At 33.3% G+C, this 17,601-nt stretch overlaps 1 protein-coding gene across 1 annotated transcript; it reads left to right on the forward strand.

Annotated features, from left to right (window-relative positions):
- Window positions 1–11,207: 11,207 nt before the first annotated feature.
- On the forward strand, window positions 11,208–17,076 carry LOC132165470 (sodium/pyruvate cotransporter BASS2, chloroplastic). Its single transcript, XM_059576053.1, has 13 exons — window positions 11,208–11,600; window positions 11,843–11,957; window positions 12,233–12,356; window positions 12,510–12,551; window positions 12,636–12,749; window positions 12,831–12,893; window positions 13,237–13,364; window positions 14,422–14,503; window positions 15,414–15,465; window positions 15,602–15,699; window positions 15,824–15,982; window positions 16,593–16,682; window positions 16,809–17,076. The coding sequence occupies exons 1-13, from the start codon at window positions 11,492–11,494 to the stop codon at window positions 16,884–16,886; spliced, it is 1,254 nt and encodes a 417-aa protein (XP_059432036.1). The 5' UTR covers window positions 11,208–11,491; the 3' UTR covers window positions 16,887–17,076.
- The last annotated feature ends 525 nt before the right edge of the window (window positions 17,077–17,601 follow it).

Below are 17,601 nucleotides of genomic sequence, written 5' to 3' on the forward strand. Positions count from 1 at the left end.
GTATCCATCTAACCCTTTGAACACTTTTAAAAAAAAAAAAAAAAAAAATGTAAAATAGAGGTTTATTGTATATTTGATCCTCCCCCCTTTTTTTTTTCCTTATATTTGCATAGATTGCATCAAAGGACAATGTTTGGTAACATATTCTTAGAGTTTTTTCTTTTATTTTTAGAGATAAAAAAAATATTTTTCTCAAACATATTAACAAACAAGTCAAAACACAAAATACTTTTTTTCTTACAAAAATAAATACTTTTTATTGTAATTATTAAGTCACCAGTTATCCCAAAAGCTTAAGCTGATAGGAAGAGGTAAATTTAATTACTTAATCATTACTTTAATACTCCCCTCACGTGTAAGCTTAAACTCCATTTTAATAAGTGGGACCCAACACGTGAAATATTTAATTAAATAAGGAGTGAATTGACGAAGTCAAGGTTCGATCCCAAGACCTTTGGCTCTAATACCATGATAAACTACTAGTTATTCAAAAAACTTAAGCTGACAGGAAGAAGTAAATTTAATTACTTAATCATTACTTTAACATTGTAATATCTTAATAAAACAGGTGCTTAACTTATACAAGTGCAAAAAATTAATTTTTTTTTTTTTAAAAAAAAAAACTAAAAAAACTAAAAACAAAATAGTGATGGTGTAAAGAGTTGACCGCGCAATCACCTCTTTATTAGTTAGAAGTGGCCACACATTCACCACAACAGGTCGAGTCGGCTAAGCAGCTATCCTGAATAAATACGGATGCCTACATGGCTAGTAGCGGATGCAAAGATTCTAGTTCACAATGGCAAAATTAAAAGATAAAGTTAAAAGTTAAAAAATAAAATAAAATTAAAAAGCTATTGATTAAGATAAAATGTGAAAAATGCAATTAAAATATTGAACTTTCTTTCTTCTTTTTTTAATAATCACATCCAAAATGCATACTTAATTGAAGTTAGGAACCTAATCCCATTCTAATTGAATCGATCAATATGTAAAGATAATGCTAGGAGATAGACACTTGAGAATATTGAGTAGCACTTCTTGATTATTAATTTAATAATATAATTCTAAGAAAATAACAAAAAAATTTGTAACAATTTTGAAATTCTTCCACTGTGAAAGAAGGCTACCTTTCTTGTTTTTTTGTTGACCAAATTTAGAAGGCTACCTTTCCTTGTTCCTCCAAACTCCACCTATCAAGTCTCCCATGACCAAAGAAAGCATATTGCTTAAACTATAAGCCTTCTTATTCTTAACCAAAAAAAAAAAAAAAAATTTTTTTTTTTTTTGTTATTTATTTATTTTTTGGTTAAGTGGTACTATTGGGATCAAACTCTATTAAAGTATTAACTAATAATTAAAATCACTATTTTTTTTAATTTAAACTTATTTAGATTATTTATGAATTTGAACTTTAGCTCTATAATTTATCATTTTATTATTTTAATTAAGTATTTCGCATATCAGGAAATCTGAATTATTGGGAAATATGCAGACTTTTCGAGATGTTGAAGAACAAGTTATTCAAACATGCAGACTTTTGACAGCCATAAATGAATAATTGAGAAGTCAAACATTGTAAGTGGGAAAACTCCCTCAACTGAATTTAATTTGAACATGCATATCCACAAAAATAAAAAATAAATTAATTTGAAAATGGTCGAGGACGCCAGTTTGCAGTATCTAATCTTGTCTTTATGAACTGTGTTGATTTTGAATTTTTGCCGCTTTCTACATGATCGTAGTTTGACAAATGGAACCAATAATAATACAACCTCAACCATATTTTGTTCAGACTCTATTACTTTTCTATATGAGGTGACAGAGTAATGCTATATAAGTCTTTTTAAAGTTCTCTAATAATCATTCTAAATTTGATGTGACTTTTAAAATTATCGTTGAATTTAAGATGTGATTTATTGACTTTTGATCTATTAGTGATTTTAAAAGTCGCATCACATCTGGGATGATTATAAGAAAACTCTAGAAAGACTTATAGCATTAATCAAGGTGACAAGTTAAATTGCTGACATTTTAAATTTCACAAGTTATTCTTGGACAAACTTTGACAAATATTAAAAAAAAAAATAAGGATTCTTAAAAGTCAAAAGCAACTAGAATATATTTCTCCCCGAGGCTCCTTTAACATAGCTTTGAAGTTGTTTTTCTTTCTCTTTTGACTTAAGTTTTTAAGATAAGTAATAATTTAACATGGTCGAATTCGAATTTTGACTCTGTCAATTTACTTTTATTTAATTAAAATATTTCATTATCAATTGAAAGGTTTGAATCCGAACTAGAGTGAAAATGTGTTGAAAAACAATAGAATAGCGTTTTAAATAAAAATAAAAAATAAAAAAATAACAATGAAGGAGACAAAAAATTAATCTGCATGAAGAAAAAGAAAAAAAGAAACTAGCTGTTGGATAAAGTAGAAGAAAGAAGAAGCAACCAGTTAAAGCCAAAAGTGGAAAGGGAACGTTCTCGCACGTCGGCTGGCGGACCATTGGAACGCCCAATAAAAATAAAACTTAAAATTTAAGTGAAAATAATTATAAAGATTGTTTTAATGAAATATTAAAGAATTTAAAAATTATAATTAATGATATTTAAGTAAATTTTTATATAACTGTCATACGATTAAATGATGTAACAATAAAATTAAGCAATTAATTTTTTCTTAGTTACAAGTGTTGATTTAATACTGATTTTTATTATTACGCTGGGTTAGAAAAATTTCTTTTAACTTAGTCTATACATGTGTCTCTTGAACATGTGAAATGCATATATTTTTTTAATAGTAAGGACAAAGTTGAAATAACTTTTATTAAAAACACATGTACATCTCATATATTTAAAAAAATAGACACATGTCACTTTTATAAATTAGGTTGAAGGAAATTCTTTCGAGAAGTGCTAGGGAGCCAAACAGATAAACTCAGAAAAATTTCCAAATTGATGTGGCAAGGGTTTCTAAATTAAAAAAATGCATTTTCCTCTCCCTTGTCTGCCACTTACGATCAGCCGCGTCAGTTTAAAAAAAATTTGGGTTCATTTATTTAGCTTCCTAGTACTCCCAAATTCTTCCAAACCCAGTTTGAAAACTTTGCCCATTTCGGAATTCCAAAATATTCAGTTTTTTTTCAAAAACACATGCTCTAAGCACTTTGGCTTTTCAATGCATTTGAGTTCCATATTCTCAACGACATTGCCAGGAAACCCTCCAAATGTCTTTGGAAAATATTTCAGCGAAGCACGAAACGCGTAAAGATGGAAAAGAATATAATACCAACAACGATGGTATTCTCCTAGGCCGACGCTGACACTCAGAGGTAGACACATCCGGAGATTTTCGATGGTAACAAAAATAGAAGAGATTAATGAATTAACACAAAGTACTTAAAGAGATAAAAGTTTAGGTAATTTTAAAATTCTTCTGATGGTTCCCCCTATCCTCCTCGCCAAGCTCGGCTTCTTGCGTACATATTTTCTCAATTTCATACAAATCATTTCGAGATGGATAGAAATTCACGTCTATTAGATTGTTGAAATATTACAGAAATTCGAACAACATAAGAAAAGAGAACTATTGAACTTACTTGTCCCGAACAACTTAAATGTAAAACCTACATATTCAGAGCAGGTAAGCTCCGTTATCTCCGTAACCTCATCTCTTAAATTATCCTTATTTCAACCTACTAACGAGATATCTTGTTTTTGTGAGTTTTTCATATGTTCAATTTTTTTTTTTTCCTTTTTATGAAAATTTTAAAATTAAACCAAAATCATTAAAAATATATATATAAAAATATCTTTCATTAATTTTTTTTTTTCTCCGACATCTAAGCTAAATTCACCAAAAATAAAAAGTAGGTGTAGTACTAGATAGGAATTTCATGGTTGGCGTGCCGGCAGCTGATAGCATATCTATTATCTAAGACCAAGTCCAACAAATGATGATCGGCAGGGCTGCTCTTGTCACCATGTCCAAACAAAATGGCAAAAATCATACGGTTTCCCCATTTTGTCCCCCCACCTATTTTTTCCCTTCTCCTTTTATCGCCCAAAAAAACAAAAATGTTGCTAAATTCTTAGCCACACTTTTTTTTTTTTTTTTTTTATATGACACAAGAAAAAAAAAATCCTAAATATCTCTTTTACAAAACCTTTTTGTCCAGAAAATGGACCCCTAAAACAATTACTCATCCGATAAATAAATAAATAAATAAATAAAAGAGGTTGATGATGATGGTCCATTGACCATTCCATTGCCACGAAATGTGACCATGTGTCAGTGTCACACTTTGTGATGATTGGGCTCGAGCCTTGTTATTTTACGCACTGTTTGATTTTTATTGGATATATTTAAGAGAAAACTTCATAAAGCATGAGTCGGTTTTGATTGTGTTAGTAAATATAGCTTAATTTTTAGGTCCAATAATCTATATATTTAATTATAAGTAACTATTTTAAAAGAGTTTTTTTCTTCTTTTTTTTTAAAAAAAAAAAAAAAATCAGAGGCAATGGTCCCAAGGAGTAATTCAATCAGCTGTAAATGTCTCATAAAGCGGAAGTCACTAATTCGAATCTTTTATCTTCCTTCTATTGTATGGACATATCAAAATAAATAAATGAGAGGCAATGGCCCCCAACCCGTTGGATATTTAATGTGGTGATTATGATTAAAGTTTAGTTGGTGTTAATTTAATTAATTGTGGCCAATGTGGCAACGTGTCTCCTGGCCTTTGGATTGAGGAGGGATTTGTTTCCTAGCCTTTGGGTCGATGAGGAATTTGTTTCCTAACCTTTGGGTTGAGGAGGATTGACTCGATGTGAGATTATTTCTCATGGCCAGATTTAAAAATAAAAACTAAAAATTATGAAGGTATTTGTACCTTAAAACTCCCTTGAATTTTACAAGCCATGTGCTAATTTATGTGGCTGGCTATGTCTCTAAGAGCATTCCCAGCAGACTCTTTATAAAGGAATTTGTTCTCTAAGTTTAGGAAATATGTCCAAAAAATTGCAAAAAAATTCCACAGCAGATTCCCTAAATGAACCCTAAACATTAAGATTACTACAGTAAAACCCAATGTTTTGGGTTCCACTATTACAATCATTATGATTATTAAAATAAAAAAAATAATAATAATAATTCTCTCTCTTCTCTCCTCTCTCCTCTCATGTCTTACAATTCTCTCTTATCTCTCATCTCATATATATAATATAATTAAAAATAAATAAATATTTTAATGATATAATGAATAATTAAGAGAAGCTATTGTGGTGTATTTTGACATAGGGAAGTAAAAAGTAATTGGATCCTTAAATACAGAAAAAATGACTAAAAAGCTACCGAGAATGCTTTAAGAAAAACTCTGACAGTAAAAAGACTTTTATTAGTGTTTCACTTTCAAATGTAGAAAGCGGTGGAAGGGAAACCAAAAAAAAAACAGAACTAGGTAGATTATGACTGGTGGCCATTGATAAGGTTGTGACCACAGGGGTCTGGAGTTGTGGCTTTCAAGGGAAGAAAATAATTGAGACTATTGCCAATGACTTGTAAGAGGGACTTTTATTTTCATTATATATATTTTTCCAAGTTTTTGTTTGTCAAAATAACAACCTTTTTCACATGTGACGTGGTTGCACAAATCAAAACTGTTTGGGCCTTGATAGAACAAGTCCTCAAGTTTAAAAAATGATAAACTCTGCAAAGTATTTGAAAAATTTTCAGTTTTAATAATAATTCAATTATATCTTTTACATTGCAAACTTTTATATATATATATATATATATAAGAAAAATACTTGTAGAGAAAGTAAATCTACTCTTATAATAAAACTAAACCCAGTCCTAGTAGTAGAGAAAAAATAATAATTAATTCTTAGAAAGAAAATAAAATAAAGTCTTAATTAAAATTAGAATAAAAATCAAATCAAATCTTTATCTTTGGATCAGTTGAATTTGATGTAACATCCAACATGAGTCTCCCCTTCTTGAAAAGAACTCATCTTTAGTAGGCTCCATTCAAGCCAAAATTGACACAGATTAGACATGAATGTAAACCTATTGTAATTCGAGATCTCTCTCTCTCTCTCTCTCTCTCTCTCTCAATATATATATATATATAAGGACCAGTTGCTATAGGAAGTATTAAGTTTGGAGCGTTACATTTATCTCCCTTTAACTACCTTCTTTTTTTTTTCTTTTTTTTTTTTGGCAATATCTCCCATAATGTTTCAATTTGTGTAATGTTTCCCCCAATCTACTATTGGTGTTGCAATTTCCCATTTATATTACCCAAAATAACAAAAATACCATCTATAAGTTAATAAAAAATAAAAAAGGTCAGTAACTTTTTTTAATATTATGTGTGATTTTAAGTTTTGTGATGGGGACAAAATTACAAATTTTCTGGTAAATTGGGGAGATATTGTAAAATTGAAAACATTAGATAGACACTGCAAAAGGATGAAAGTTAAAGGAGGAAAGAGCATGTTTATGAGTGTGTTTGAGAAATATATCTTTTAAGTTAAAAAAAAAAACATTTTTTTTTAGTAAAAGCTTCATTTTTAAAGCTTTGTCAAAAGTATATTTTTGCCATTCTAAAGTAAAAAAGTGAAAGAATAACTTCTGAAATTTTTTACCAAACATGCCAGCTTTTGTTTGCGACAACTTTTTAAGTACTAAAAGTACTTTTTAAGTTTTATAACGCAATCATAAACATCTCATAAAAGCCGATTTAGGGTTGCGTTTGAAAAATATAGTTTTTAAGTTAAAAGTGCGTTTTGGCAATTTTTAAATTTTTTTGACCATTAAAAGCGTTTTTAGTATTTTTTATCAGATGAATACTTTTTTCTTCAAATAGACTTTTTAAGTGTTAAACGCACTTTAAACTTCTTAAATGCACACCCAAACATGCCTTAACGTAGCTAACCATAAAGTCGGTTAAATATGTCAGTGTCGAAAGTTGCAGTGGTCTGGAAGGTTTGTAGACTTAGTAGTAGTAGAGGCCATCAGCAACCTTACCGATTTCAGTAAGTGTAATCAAAGAGACTGATTACGCGCTTTAAATTAAAAATAATTATGTAGTCCTACAAAGGGAGGGGGGGTGTTCCCCTCTTACCATTGATATTGACTGAAGATAGGGTAAAGCCAGTTTGTGTAGGGTTTGGCTTTCAACAAAGATGTGACCGAAACAAGGAAGGTACGACTTAGTAGTAGTAGAGGCCATCAGCAACCTTACCGATTTCAGTAAGTGTAATCAAAGAGACTGATTACGCGCTTTAAATTAAAAATAATTATGTAGTCCTACAAAGGGAGGGGGGGTGTTCCCCTCTTACCATTGATATTGACTGAAGATAGGGTAAAGCCAGTTTGTGTAGGGTTTGGCTTTCAACAAAGATGTGACCGAAACAAGGAAGGTACCCTCCCTCCTACTTGTTCAAGGCCCCATGCTCTGCTCTAAAAAACAAGCCTTACAATTAAGGTGGTAAATGGACCACGTATATATAAATATGTTAAAAATCTGCAAGGATTGACCCAATGCCCTCTAATCAAGCCCCCGCAACCACAGCAGTCACCTCTCGCCACTGCCTAGTCCACCATAAAGATGGCACACTCGTACTTCCAACCAAGCTTTGTAATTGTGGGTCGGCAGGTGAGTTGAGAGCACCCATATTCGGTTAAATTGAAGGTACATTTTAGTTGGGCAATCTCATCATGTCGACCAGTTTTTATCGATGCAAATTTATTGGGTTAAAGTTGAAAGATTTGATCAATTTTTATTCGATATGCAAATTCAATACGAATCCAATACAGAATTATTGAGTTAGATATGTGGAGTTTGATTCATTTAATCTAATAGATCGAATTTTGGTTAACCTATATAGTTTTATACCTATGTGACTATGTCTCAACACGGTTCGAACCAGACATGCGAAGATGAATTGTCATCCTTACTTTTGAGAGTTTAAGGTAGGGCCAGGGCCAGGCTCAGACATAGATTTATGAATTCCAGCCTAGCCCAACATGCATGGTAGAATTCAGCCAGGCCCCGGTGCTAGTTGGCAGGCTCTTATATTATAAATGTAGATACCCTGGAAATGAGCTTGGAATGCTCATCACCCTTTATTTCTCTTTAATAAAGGGAGGTTCTGGTCCTCTGGATTAGGAAAACAGAGTAATTATTTCCTCTGTTTTCTGGATTTGCAGCTACTCCCCACAATGGCAGCGAGCAGAGCAGCCCAGCATTTCAGTAACTAAAAGAGGCACAAGTTTTAACGTTTATGAATTGAAGGGAATACGAAAAGTGGGGAAGCATAGCATGATGAGTGTTGATTGGCTGTTACAAGTTTTTCAACGAAAAGACAGAAAATGCAGAGAAAAGTGGCTTGGAATTATCTGGGCATCTTTTCCCCTTCGGCACATGAACAAATTCTAGAGAGCTTTGCCTTTCATACAAAATGTGCAAATCACTGTTTTGTCGCCAATCATCTCACGCCGCTATAAAACAACCAGAAATATGCTCTGCAAAATCATTTGTCCTCTGCCTCCCCCTCCCCTTAACCAGTTTGGCTGGTTTTTTTTGCTTTCCTGATCCCACATGTTTGCCCTCTTTACACTGAGCTGTTGCTACAGCAAAAGCTTGCTTCCAATTGGTGCAGACACGTTTGAACACTCTTTACCACAAGATAACAAATATTGCATCAACACAGAGCCTTTCATTTTAGCCGCCAATGGCCTGCAACCAAAGGGAAGAATGTCAAGAGTGTTATAGCTGGTGATCAGAACAAAACAATGCTTCAAAAAGTCTTATGCCAGCCACTCGCGATTGACATTTGACTTGAGGTTTTAATTTGTGAGTTGATGAGAACTTTTTCCAAGTCTTCCATGTTTTCTGTCCATGCATGAAAGACTGGACCACATCTCTAGACTCTAGTGCAATTGTTGAAACACAGGTACGTTGAATGTTCCATGAACAGACCAGAACTTGATTTGAACACATACAATACAAGCACATGCGTATTAAGGTTGAAACCCAAAATGTGATGTGTTGGGTTGGCGTGTCAAAATGGCGATAAGATAAAATAATAAGCTTTAAGGATCACATATTTTATTTAGAAAACTTTTGTCCTTTAAAAACTCTCGATTTATATTCAACTTAAAAAAATAAAAAAAATAAATTACAGTGTCACCCATATCAAATAGAGTAATGGTAAAATGTCTCTTATACCATTGTATTTAAAAATTAAATAATTAAAATTCTAAAAAAAAAAAGGGAACCCACGGGTCGGCTCGGCCAGAAAGTTTTTGTTTTTTCTTTCTTTCTTTCTTTTTTTTTTAAAAAAAGAAAGAAAAAAAGAATTGGGTATTTTGACTTCCTCCGTTAAGATTTAACAGAAAATTCTAATGAAAATGTGACATTGCATTTTTTTTTTTTTAAGTTAAATACGCTAAATTAAAAGTTTTTAAACTTTAGAAGATAGATTGCAAAAGCGATAAAAGTTTAAAGAGGTTAAGTGAAGTTTTTTCAAATAAAATTGTTAATCCAAATTCTAATAAGACTCCTAATAATGTCCACAGCAACATTAGTGTTACGAAATATATTTTTGTTAGTGAGCTTATTGTTTTCAAACCCTAAATTCTATCTCAAAAAATACTATAAATTAAGAATTATTAACGACAAAATTTATATTGACAATTTCAAATATCGCAGTTGTTATCAATGTTGGAGATAGGGTCCCAACCCCGAGTAATTCTAGAAGTCCCTCTTGTATTCTTCTTGAGTTCCGCCAAGAATGATGTGACTATTAAAATCACCATTTGATCAAAATTCAATAATGATCAATCACAAATTCAATGGTAATTTTAATAGTCACATCGTTGTTAGAGGAACTCCAGGGACTTGTCGCATTATTTCTCAACCCCTCCAAAAAATTTTATTGAAAAAAAAAAAAAAAAAAAAAAAAAAGGAAAGAAAGAAAAAAGTTGCCACTTTTAAGGTGCAGCCCCCCAAACTATAGGCTTGCATGTGACATAATCTCAGGCCCAAAAAACCTCAAGCTTCTCTTACACGAGGCTTCTAATTTGATTATATATAATGAGATAGTTAGATTGGAAATGGTATTAGAGCTCATAAAATTTACATGTAAGCTCAAGTGATAGTGGGCTGAAGAGTATAACGTTGGAAATATGGGCCCATTACTGAAAGTTTCTTCCGTCCAAGGTGCGATGCTTGACTATTGTACTGGCATTCGGCTCCTTTCTCGCAGTCGACAGGCCCATTGGGCTGAAGCGTTTTACCTTTTGTGCTCGCCTCACAACATAGATTAATATGATCGTACAAGTTTTTTTTTTTAAGTCCACGTAATTCCTTTAAATTACCAAAAATAAAAATAAAGAGAAACTTCAATTTAGCTCCTTAAACTTTCACATGATTTGACAAACCTCCAAAATTTTCAAATCTCTCATTTTAGACCCCTAAACTTTCAATTACTCTCAATGTGGACCCTTCGTCAGATTTTAAACGTTACATGACATTTATATCCCTGACTTTTGTATAAAATTCTAACTTTACCCTTAATTTCAAAATGTTTTTTTATTTAAAAAAACAAAAATCATGGATATTTTGGTCTTTTTTGGTATTTTTAACGACTAAAATTGACAAAGGGGTTCACATTGAGAGCAATTGAAAGTTCGGAAGTCCAAATTAAAAGATTTGAAAGTTTATAGAGAGTTTGTCAAATCGCGTGAAAGTTCATGACGTAAGGTGAAGTTTTTTTTTAAAAAAAATAAAAGAAACTATTGAATTGGGTAATTTAGTAAACTACTGATTGGGTCAATGCTTTTTCTATCACCATTTGTTATATTTATCTATTATTAATTAAAAGGAGTAAAAAAAAATATTCAATAGAAAATGCCAACTCAACATAATTGTACACGAAAATCAAAATGCAAAGAACATTTCTCAGTTCCAAATCCTACTGCAAAATTATCCCATAATTAGCTTATAGAAAAAGATACCATTTATAGATAGAAATTTGGCTAACATTTTATTTTTATTTTTATGAATGACAGTCCAAATATGAAACTATTTAGATATCGATCATGGACTCATTTCCTTTTCTATGGGTACGAAGCTATCATTTTCTGTTTAGACAGCTACATCTCTCAGAAGATATGGGAGCTCCCCATTTATGTAGGCCATGTAAACTGGGAGTCGGCACAAACGACAACTTCGGCCGCCATCACCAAAAAGCAATTGGTTTCGTTTTGCAAAGCATTTGGATGACCCAAAGATTGGAGAGCGTGTTGTGTTTGTGTGGTGCATCGATTTCCACGACTGACACATATATCCACTTGTCAGTTTCGGAGCGAACCTACCTCCATGTCCCTTGTGAAAACTTCCCCTATCGCTTCCCGCATTAAAACCCTGTTCACATTTGATCCCTTCCTTTTGATTGAGCCTGCTATTTGCTTGCCTCAATGGCGTCCATGTCTAGATTTGTTCTCAAGGACTGTAAGTTAGGGACACATGACGCTTTGTACAGACCGAGCTCTTCTTTTCCTGCTAGGAGGCTTCAAACCAATCTGGGTATGTTTGATTTTTTGCTTGTTTGGGATTGTTTGCTTATGGTGTTCTGTTTATTTGCTTGTATGGCACATGGTTTCTAATCTTTTGAGTTCTCGTTTGGGAATTTGGTACTTTGGGGGAGTCTGCAGATTACTTCTTTAGAGCATTTTTGTTATTCTTAGTTGTGGCATTTAGTCGCTGAGTTGCAAATTTTGAATTCTTTTTTCAATTTTTTTTTTTTTTCTAATGATTTGAGATGTTAGATGCAAGAGGTGGATTTCCTGAAGCTAAGAATAGAAGATGTTTGGCAATTCGAAACAAGCCATGGACTCAAATAGTTGCTCTTACAACCCCTTCTTTAAGCATTCAAACTTCAAGGTATCATTAAAACGAAGTGTGTGTTTACGGGCTTCAATTAAATTGATGTTAGCTTAAACAGAGCGAGCATATATGAACAGGCCAAAGTGGAAGAAGTGCAGTGGGTGTGGGTGTGACAGTTTTGAGTGTTTTTGGTTGTTTGTGAAAATAACCAAACAAAGCCTTCCTGGAGAATATAATCATAGGATCATCTTTTCATACTCTTATGGGCTTGTTGGTGCAACCCCTCTGTATATCCTTAATATTATCAATAATTTCTTTACTCCTATATTTAGGAAATCTCAAGTTTTGTGCAAGGCCACAACAAATGTATCTGGAGATGTTCCTGGTAGCACCCCCAGCAGAATGAGTACGTACGAAAGAATAATTGAGACTTTGACGACTCTTTTTCCTTTGTGGGTACGTGTTACATTTTGGCAGCACAACTTGTGTTTCTGGCTCATTTTTGTTTTTCAATGTTTTTAAGTGTCATACTTTTCCTATTCTATTTGCATTTCAAATATATCTTTCCTAAGGATTCCTTTCAAAATCTAAATCTACTGACATTAACAGGTCATATTGGGCACCATTATTGGCATCTACAAGCCGGCTGCTGTAATATCTTACCCTTCTTCTGCTGCTTTGGTGGATGACAAATTGACTGTTGGTTAATCAGTTGAATTTGGGGTCTTCCTACAGGTAACATGGTTGGAGACAGACCTTTTTACGCTTGGCCTAGGTTTCCTCATGCTTTCGATGGGATTGACATTAACATTTGAGGATTTCAGACGTTGTTTGCGGAATCCATGGACAGTAAGAATTATTTTTTCACTTTCTCAATTTGATCTCTTTTTTGTTTTACCAATATCATATTATTGAGTTTTATTGTTGTAGGTGGGCGTAGGATTTCTTGCTCAATACTTGATTAAACCCATGTTGGGCTTCGTCATTGCAATGGTACTTCATCGAAATTGTTAGCATTTGGATGTCATTTAGCAGCTTGTTGACTTATTTTATTTTTTATTTTTTAAATGTGTCATTTAGGTATTGAAATCCATGATAACTAGATAACAGAAACATTATGTTTATAAATATGGAGTCCATTTTTATCCTAACCAGAAAGAATCTATCTTCTTAAAAGGGGGAGGGGTGTTGGGTTTGCCTAATTTATCTTTGAGAATAGAACTCTTAACATATATGGTATTGTGTAATCTGGAAAAAACTCCTAGTGTAGTTATTATGTATTACAATAACCTTGATGAAATTTATTGCTATGATAATTTATCTCTATGATTTTCAGACTCTAAAACTGTCTGCACCTCTTGCAACTGGTCTTATTTTGGTCTCATGCTGCCCTGGAGGTCAGGCATCAAATGTTGCAACTTACATATCTAAGGGAAATGTGGCACTTTCTGTTCTCATGACGACGTAAGCTCAACTGTTCAAATACCTTTATAGGCCTGAGCCGACTGACAATTTTTTGCTGCTCTTGAATTTCATTTTATGTTTTTTGCTCATTCACAGAATTGGCCATAATACTGAACCTTTAAATATATATCTACACTACTTGGTGTCATTTAGCTGGGAAAACTCAAGATACTTGCCCTGAATCGGGTTCTTTATTTATTTAGCTTTTAAAACTCTCCTTTTTTCTTTCTTCCAGAAGTAAGCTATTAAGCTCTCTTTGACATAATAAAGGTCTCTGCACCATGTTTACCAAATTTTTCGTTTGACAAGCATTGAGATGAGTGATCCAAGTGTATATATTAGCCCAAGGAGTATAAAAAGAAGATAAAAGGTGGTATATTTATTGTTTTTCTTTGTTAAAGGTTTATAAATCGTTTGATATAATTTTGTAATCTATTCAGTATTTTGTAACTAAATTTCTCATTTAATAATTCTTATTGTCTAAAATTTGTTTTAAATCTTGTAATATAATTTTTGAGCACTCAGATGTCTGTGAGTGTGTGGTGTGTGAGAGAGAGAGAGAGAGAGATGAAATACTGTAGCAGCAAGGGCCTGATTGTATGGATCTATATGGAAGATCAAAGTTAGATACTGCATTCTAATGGACATCAGACGCAGTGCATTTGGAAATCAAACAAGTGGCATCTCTGCGTAGTAATAATCAAAACAAAGTATTTAAAAACTTTTTTACTTGGCATGACTTACCAAAGCACATTTGTAGCAGAGAAAAAAGGAAACCATATTGAGCATGCTTTTGAACACGAAGGTTAAGATGCTGGTGAAGGATATACATGGTAAAAATCTCCAATGTACTTCTGTAGCGCTCAATTTATATGGTTGTTACTTGAGAAGTATAATGTTGAACAAGTAACAACAGTTAACTTATCGGAAAAAAAAAAAAGACGACAGTTGAATGGATTTAATTATAACAACAGAAAGTATATCTTACAGTTCATTTTATTATTTGTAGAGTATATGTGGGTACTTTTAACTTCATAATCATTCTGGACTTCTGTAGGTGTTCAACCATTGGAGCTATTATTATGACGCCACTCCTCACTAAGCTTCTGGCTGGTCAGCTTGTTCCAGTTGATGCTGTGGTAAGTTGGATGTAATTGGTAAATACGCCAATAAATAATTCTTGGATTTGTGTGAAGCAAATGTTTGGATCTTAAAAAAAAAAAACCAATATCCTTTGTTTTGTTGGTCACGTGGACATCTGGCCAGACTGCAATCTGCTGCTAGCACTGTCCGAGGCTGGTGTGGAACCACCTTGGGGTTTCCAATTCTAACAACCCAATTACATATTTGTTCACTTCGCAATGAGAACCTGCCAAATTGTTTAAAATGTCCTGTTACAGAGCTGTTTGATGGTCCTGTTAGGGGTCTTCCAGTTCATATTCCAGACTGACTAAAATGGCTATCAATAACGTTTAGTTAAAGATTTTTAAAATATTCCTCAGGGGAAACAACACTTTACCCACCTCTAATATGATGAGGCGAGTTCGATTTGCCAACCTATGGTTTAGAAAGTCGCATTTTTTTTCCTTCCCACTTTAGGTCCGTGCCAATACATCTATCAAACCTTGCTATCAAAATATGCAGGTGTGAATCAGATGCCTTGGGAAAATGTGGCACTTTGCCCACTTGTAGCTTAGAAATTAACATTTTACCAGCCAATGGTTTAGAAACAAATGTCACTTTATCCACCTTGATTGTTCATATTTGTTGATCGCATGGTAATGTTTATCAACAAAATATAACAAACATTATTGGAGTATAGATGAGGTTGTAAAATGTCATCTATAAATTCACAAGTTGGCAAACCAAACTCATCTCTTACCATAAGTGAATGCAAATTTGCATTATAAACAAATATAACAACGTTCACGGAATCACTGTCATCCTATTCAGCTGAACTTGAGAAATATATGGGGTGGAAATTATTTATACATATCTAGTCCATACAGAAATTTAACTTGGATTTTGGTGGCCCTGCCATCTTTGCAGGGTCTGGCAATTAGCACCTTTCAAGTCGTTTTAGTGCCAACAATTATCGGAGGTAACTAAATGGTGTTTAGAATTTATATGCTGTAGTCAGTTGCATAGGAATTTTCAATTTCTCTACTACCAATGAAGCTTATCTCAGGGGTTAAGGCATCTGTACATATATGATTTAGTTCTGTTTTCTGTGGCAGTGTTGGCAAATGAATTCTTCCCCAAATTCACTTCGAAAATAGTGACTCTAACACCTTTGATTGGAGTTGTTCTCACCACCCTTCTCTGTGCAAGCCCAGTAAGATCTGAAAATATTCTGTTAATTTTATGTTATTTTTACAGCTTTAGCATTCCATTTCAGTATTATGTTGATAGTTGCTTCGCATGGGGAGTAACTTACTTTGATATTTTATGTTTTTAAGATTGGGCAAGTTTCAGATGTCTTAAAAGCTCAAGGAACACAATTAATACTACCAGTGGCTTTCTTACACGCCGCTGCATTTGCTCTTGGTTATTGGATTTCAAAAATATCATTTGGTGAATCCACGTCTCGTACTATTTCTATAGAATGTGGGATGCAGGTAAACATTTTCTGATTATCTTTATGCCAATATCCCTTATGATTTTTGGTGGGCTGGGGATCTTGGCCCTGCCACCCAAATTATTCTTAACCCAGAGATATGGAAATGCTGAATATAAAAAAGGTTCTTTGTGTGCCAGGTGCAGGTTAAATTGGTCAATTAGTCATTAAAAATAAAGTAGTAAATTCCTCAACCTTGAATAACCTCAGACCAATGAAAATAAGAAGAGGACTATCGAAAAGCCCAATAGTCTCATTTTATGTGCAACGGTGCACCATAATGCTGTCAGGGGATAATGCTTAATGCTGAACATGGCCAAGTCATCAAGAATATGTTCAAATTTGATCTTAGAATCTGTTCATCCTAGTGTTGTTTGCATGGATGAGTTACTGTTTTCCTATTCTTTTATTGGTTTCCTGTTGCCAATTGTGTGTGTGTGTATGAGAGATAGTGGTTTAGCAACTGAAAGTGCTATACCTAATTGAGTTGAATAAAATTTCCACAATGCCACAACAAATCATATCACCTGTTTATGACTAAGATGTTGTATTAGTAGATAAACTTATGTGCAGCTTGGTAATGTTGGTTTATCTTTCATTTGTGTCTTCAGAGCTCTGCACTTGGGTTTTTGCTTGCCCAGAAGCACTTTACAAATCCCCTTGTTGCTGTCCCTTCTGCTGTTAGCGTTGTTTGCATGGCGGTAATCATCTTTCTTGCACTTGCTCAAACTTACTGTTTTGATTTTCTGCAAACCCTTGTATTATATTATTCTTTGGAATTTAATTACTACTCACAATCTTATTGATTCACACTCTCTCCTTTACAGCTTGGTGGGAGTGGCCTTGCTGTGTTTTGGAGGAACAGGCCAATACCTATTGATGACAAGGATGACTTCAAGGAATGAGAAGTCTAGGTCTTTATTTTTTGACAATTTGAGGAGATGTGAAAGTTTTGGTTTCAGGTAGTTGTTTCTGGGTCATAAGCATTGAAACTGAACCTCCTTGTTTTACTGTGAAAAATCATAGAAATGTTCGTTGGTTGAGGAACCCATTACTTCTCAAAACAAATATCAGTTCTATACCTAATTATCTTTATAGACGGTGATAATTTCCATGTTTTTTTATGAAAAGAGAAACAATGCAACTGTTGACCGACGATGTCAAAAAGATTTTACACAATTCATTAGGACTAAATATAAATTTGGTCAGTTCTATACCTAATTATCTTTATGGACGGTGATAATTTCCATGTTCTTGTATGAAAAGAGAAACAATGCAACTATTAACCGACGGTGTCAAAAATATTTTACACACAATTCATTAGGACAATTTTGTTTCTCTTTGTCCTCTTGGAAATCCACCAACCCCAACTAGATCATTCTTCCAAATCATATATATTCTATTTGATACAATTCCCTTTAATGGTAGAGCCGATGGAGGAAGAAGAAGAAGACTCATTTCCTAGTCAAAACGACATCGTTTTGGCCAGCAAAGGCCAATCAACAGGCGCCTTTAGGCTCAGGAACGAACGATATTGTTCCACTAAAAGGGAACAATGCCCATTTTGCACCAAATGCAAGTGCTTTCTAGCCCTAGACAGAACAACAGAACAACATCGTT

Source organism: Corylus avellana, chromosome ca11 (genome assembly GCF_901000735.1).
Source record: "Corylus avellana chromosome ca11, CavTom2PMs-1.0".
Classification (NCBI taxonomy): domain Eukaryota; kingdom Viridiplantae; phylum Streptophyta; class Magnoliopsida; order Fagales; family Betulaceae; genus Corylus; species Corylus avellana.

Bases quoted from the DNA above. Each gene is read 5' to 3' on its own strand.
- LOC132165470 (XM_059576053.1), top strand. From the start codon at position 11,492: ATGGCGTCCATGTCTAGATTTGTTCTCAAGGACTGTAAGTTAGGGACA. The intron at 12,552-12,635 runs GTAATATCTTAC...GTCTTCCTACAG, and splicing joins GCATCTACAAGCCGGCTGCT to GTAACATGGTTGGAGACAGA. The intron at 14,504-15,413 runs GTAAGTTGGATG...CCATCTTTGCAG, and splicing joins TTGTTCCAGTTGATGCTGTG to GGTCTGGCAATTAGCACCTT.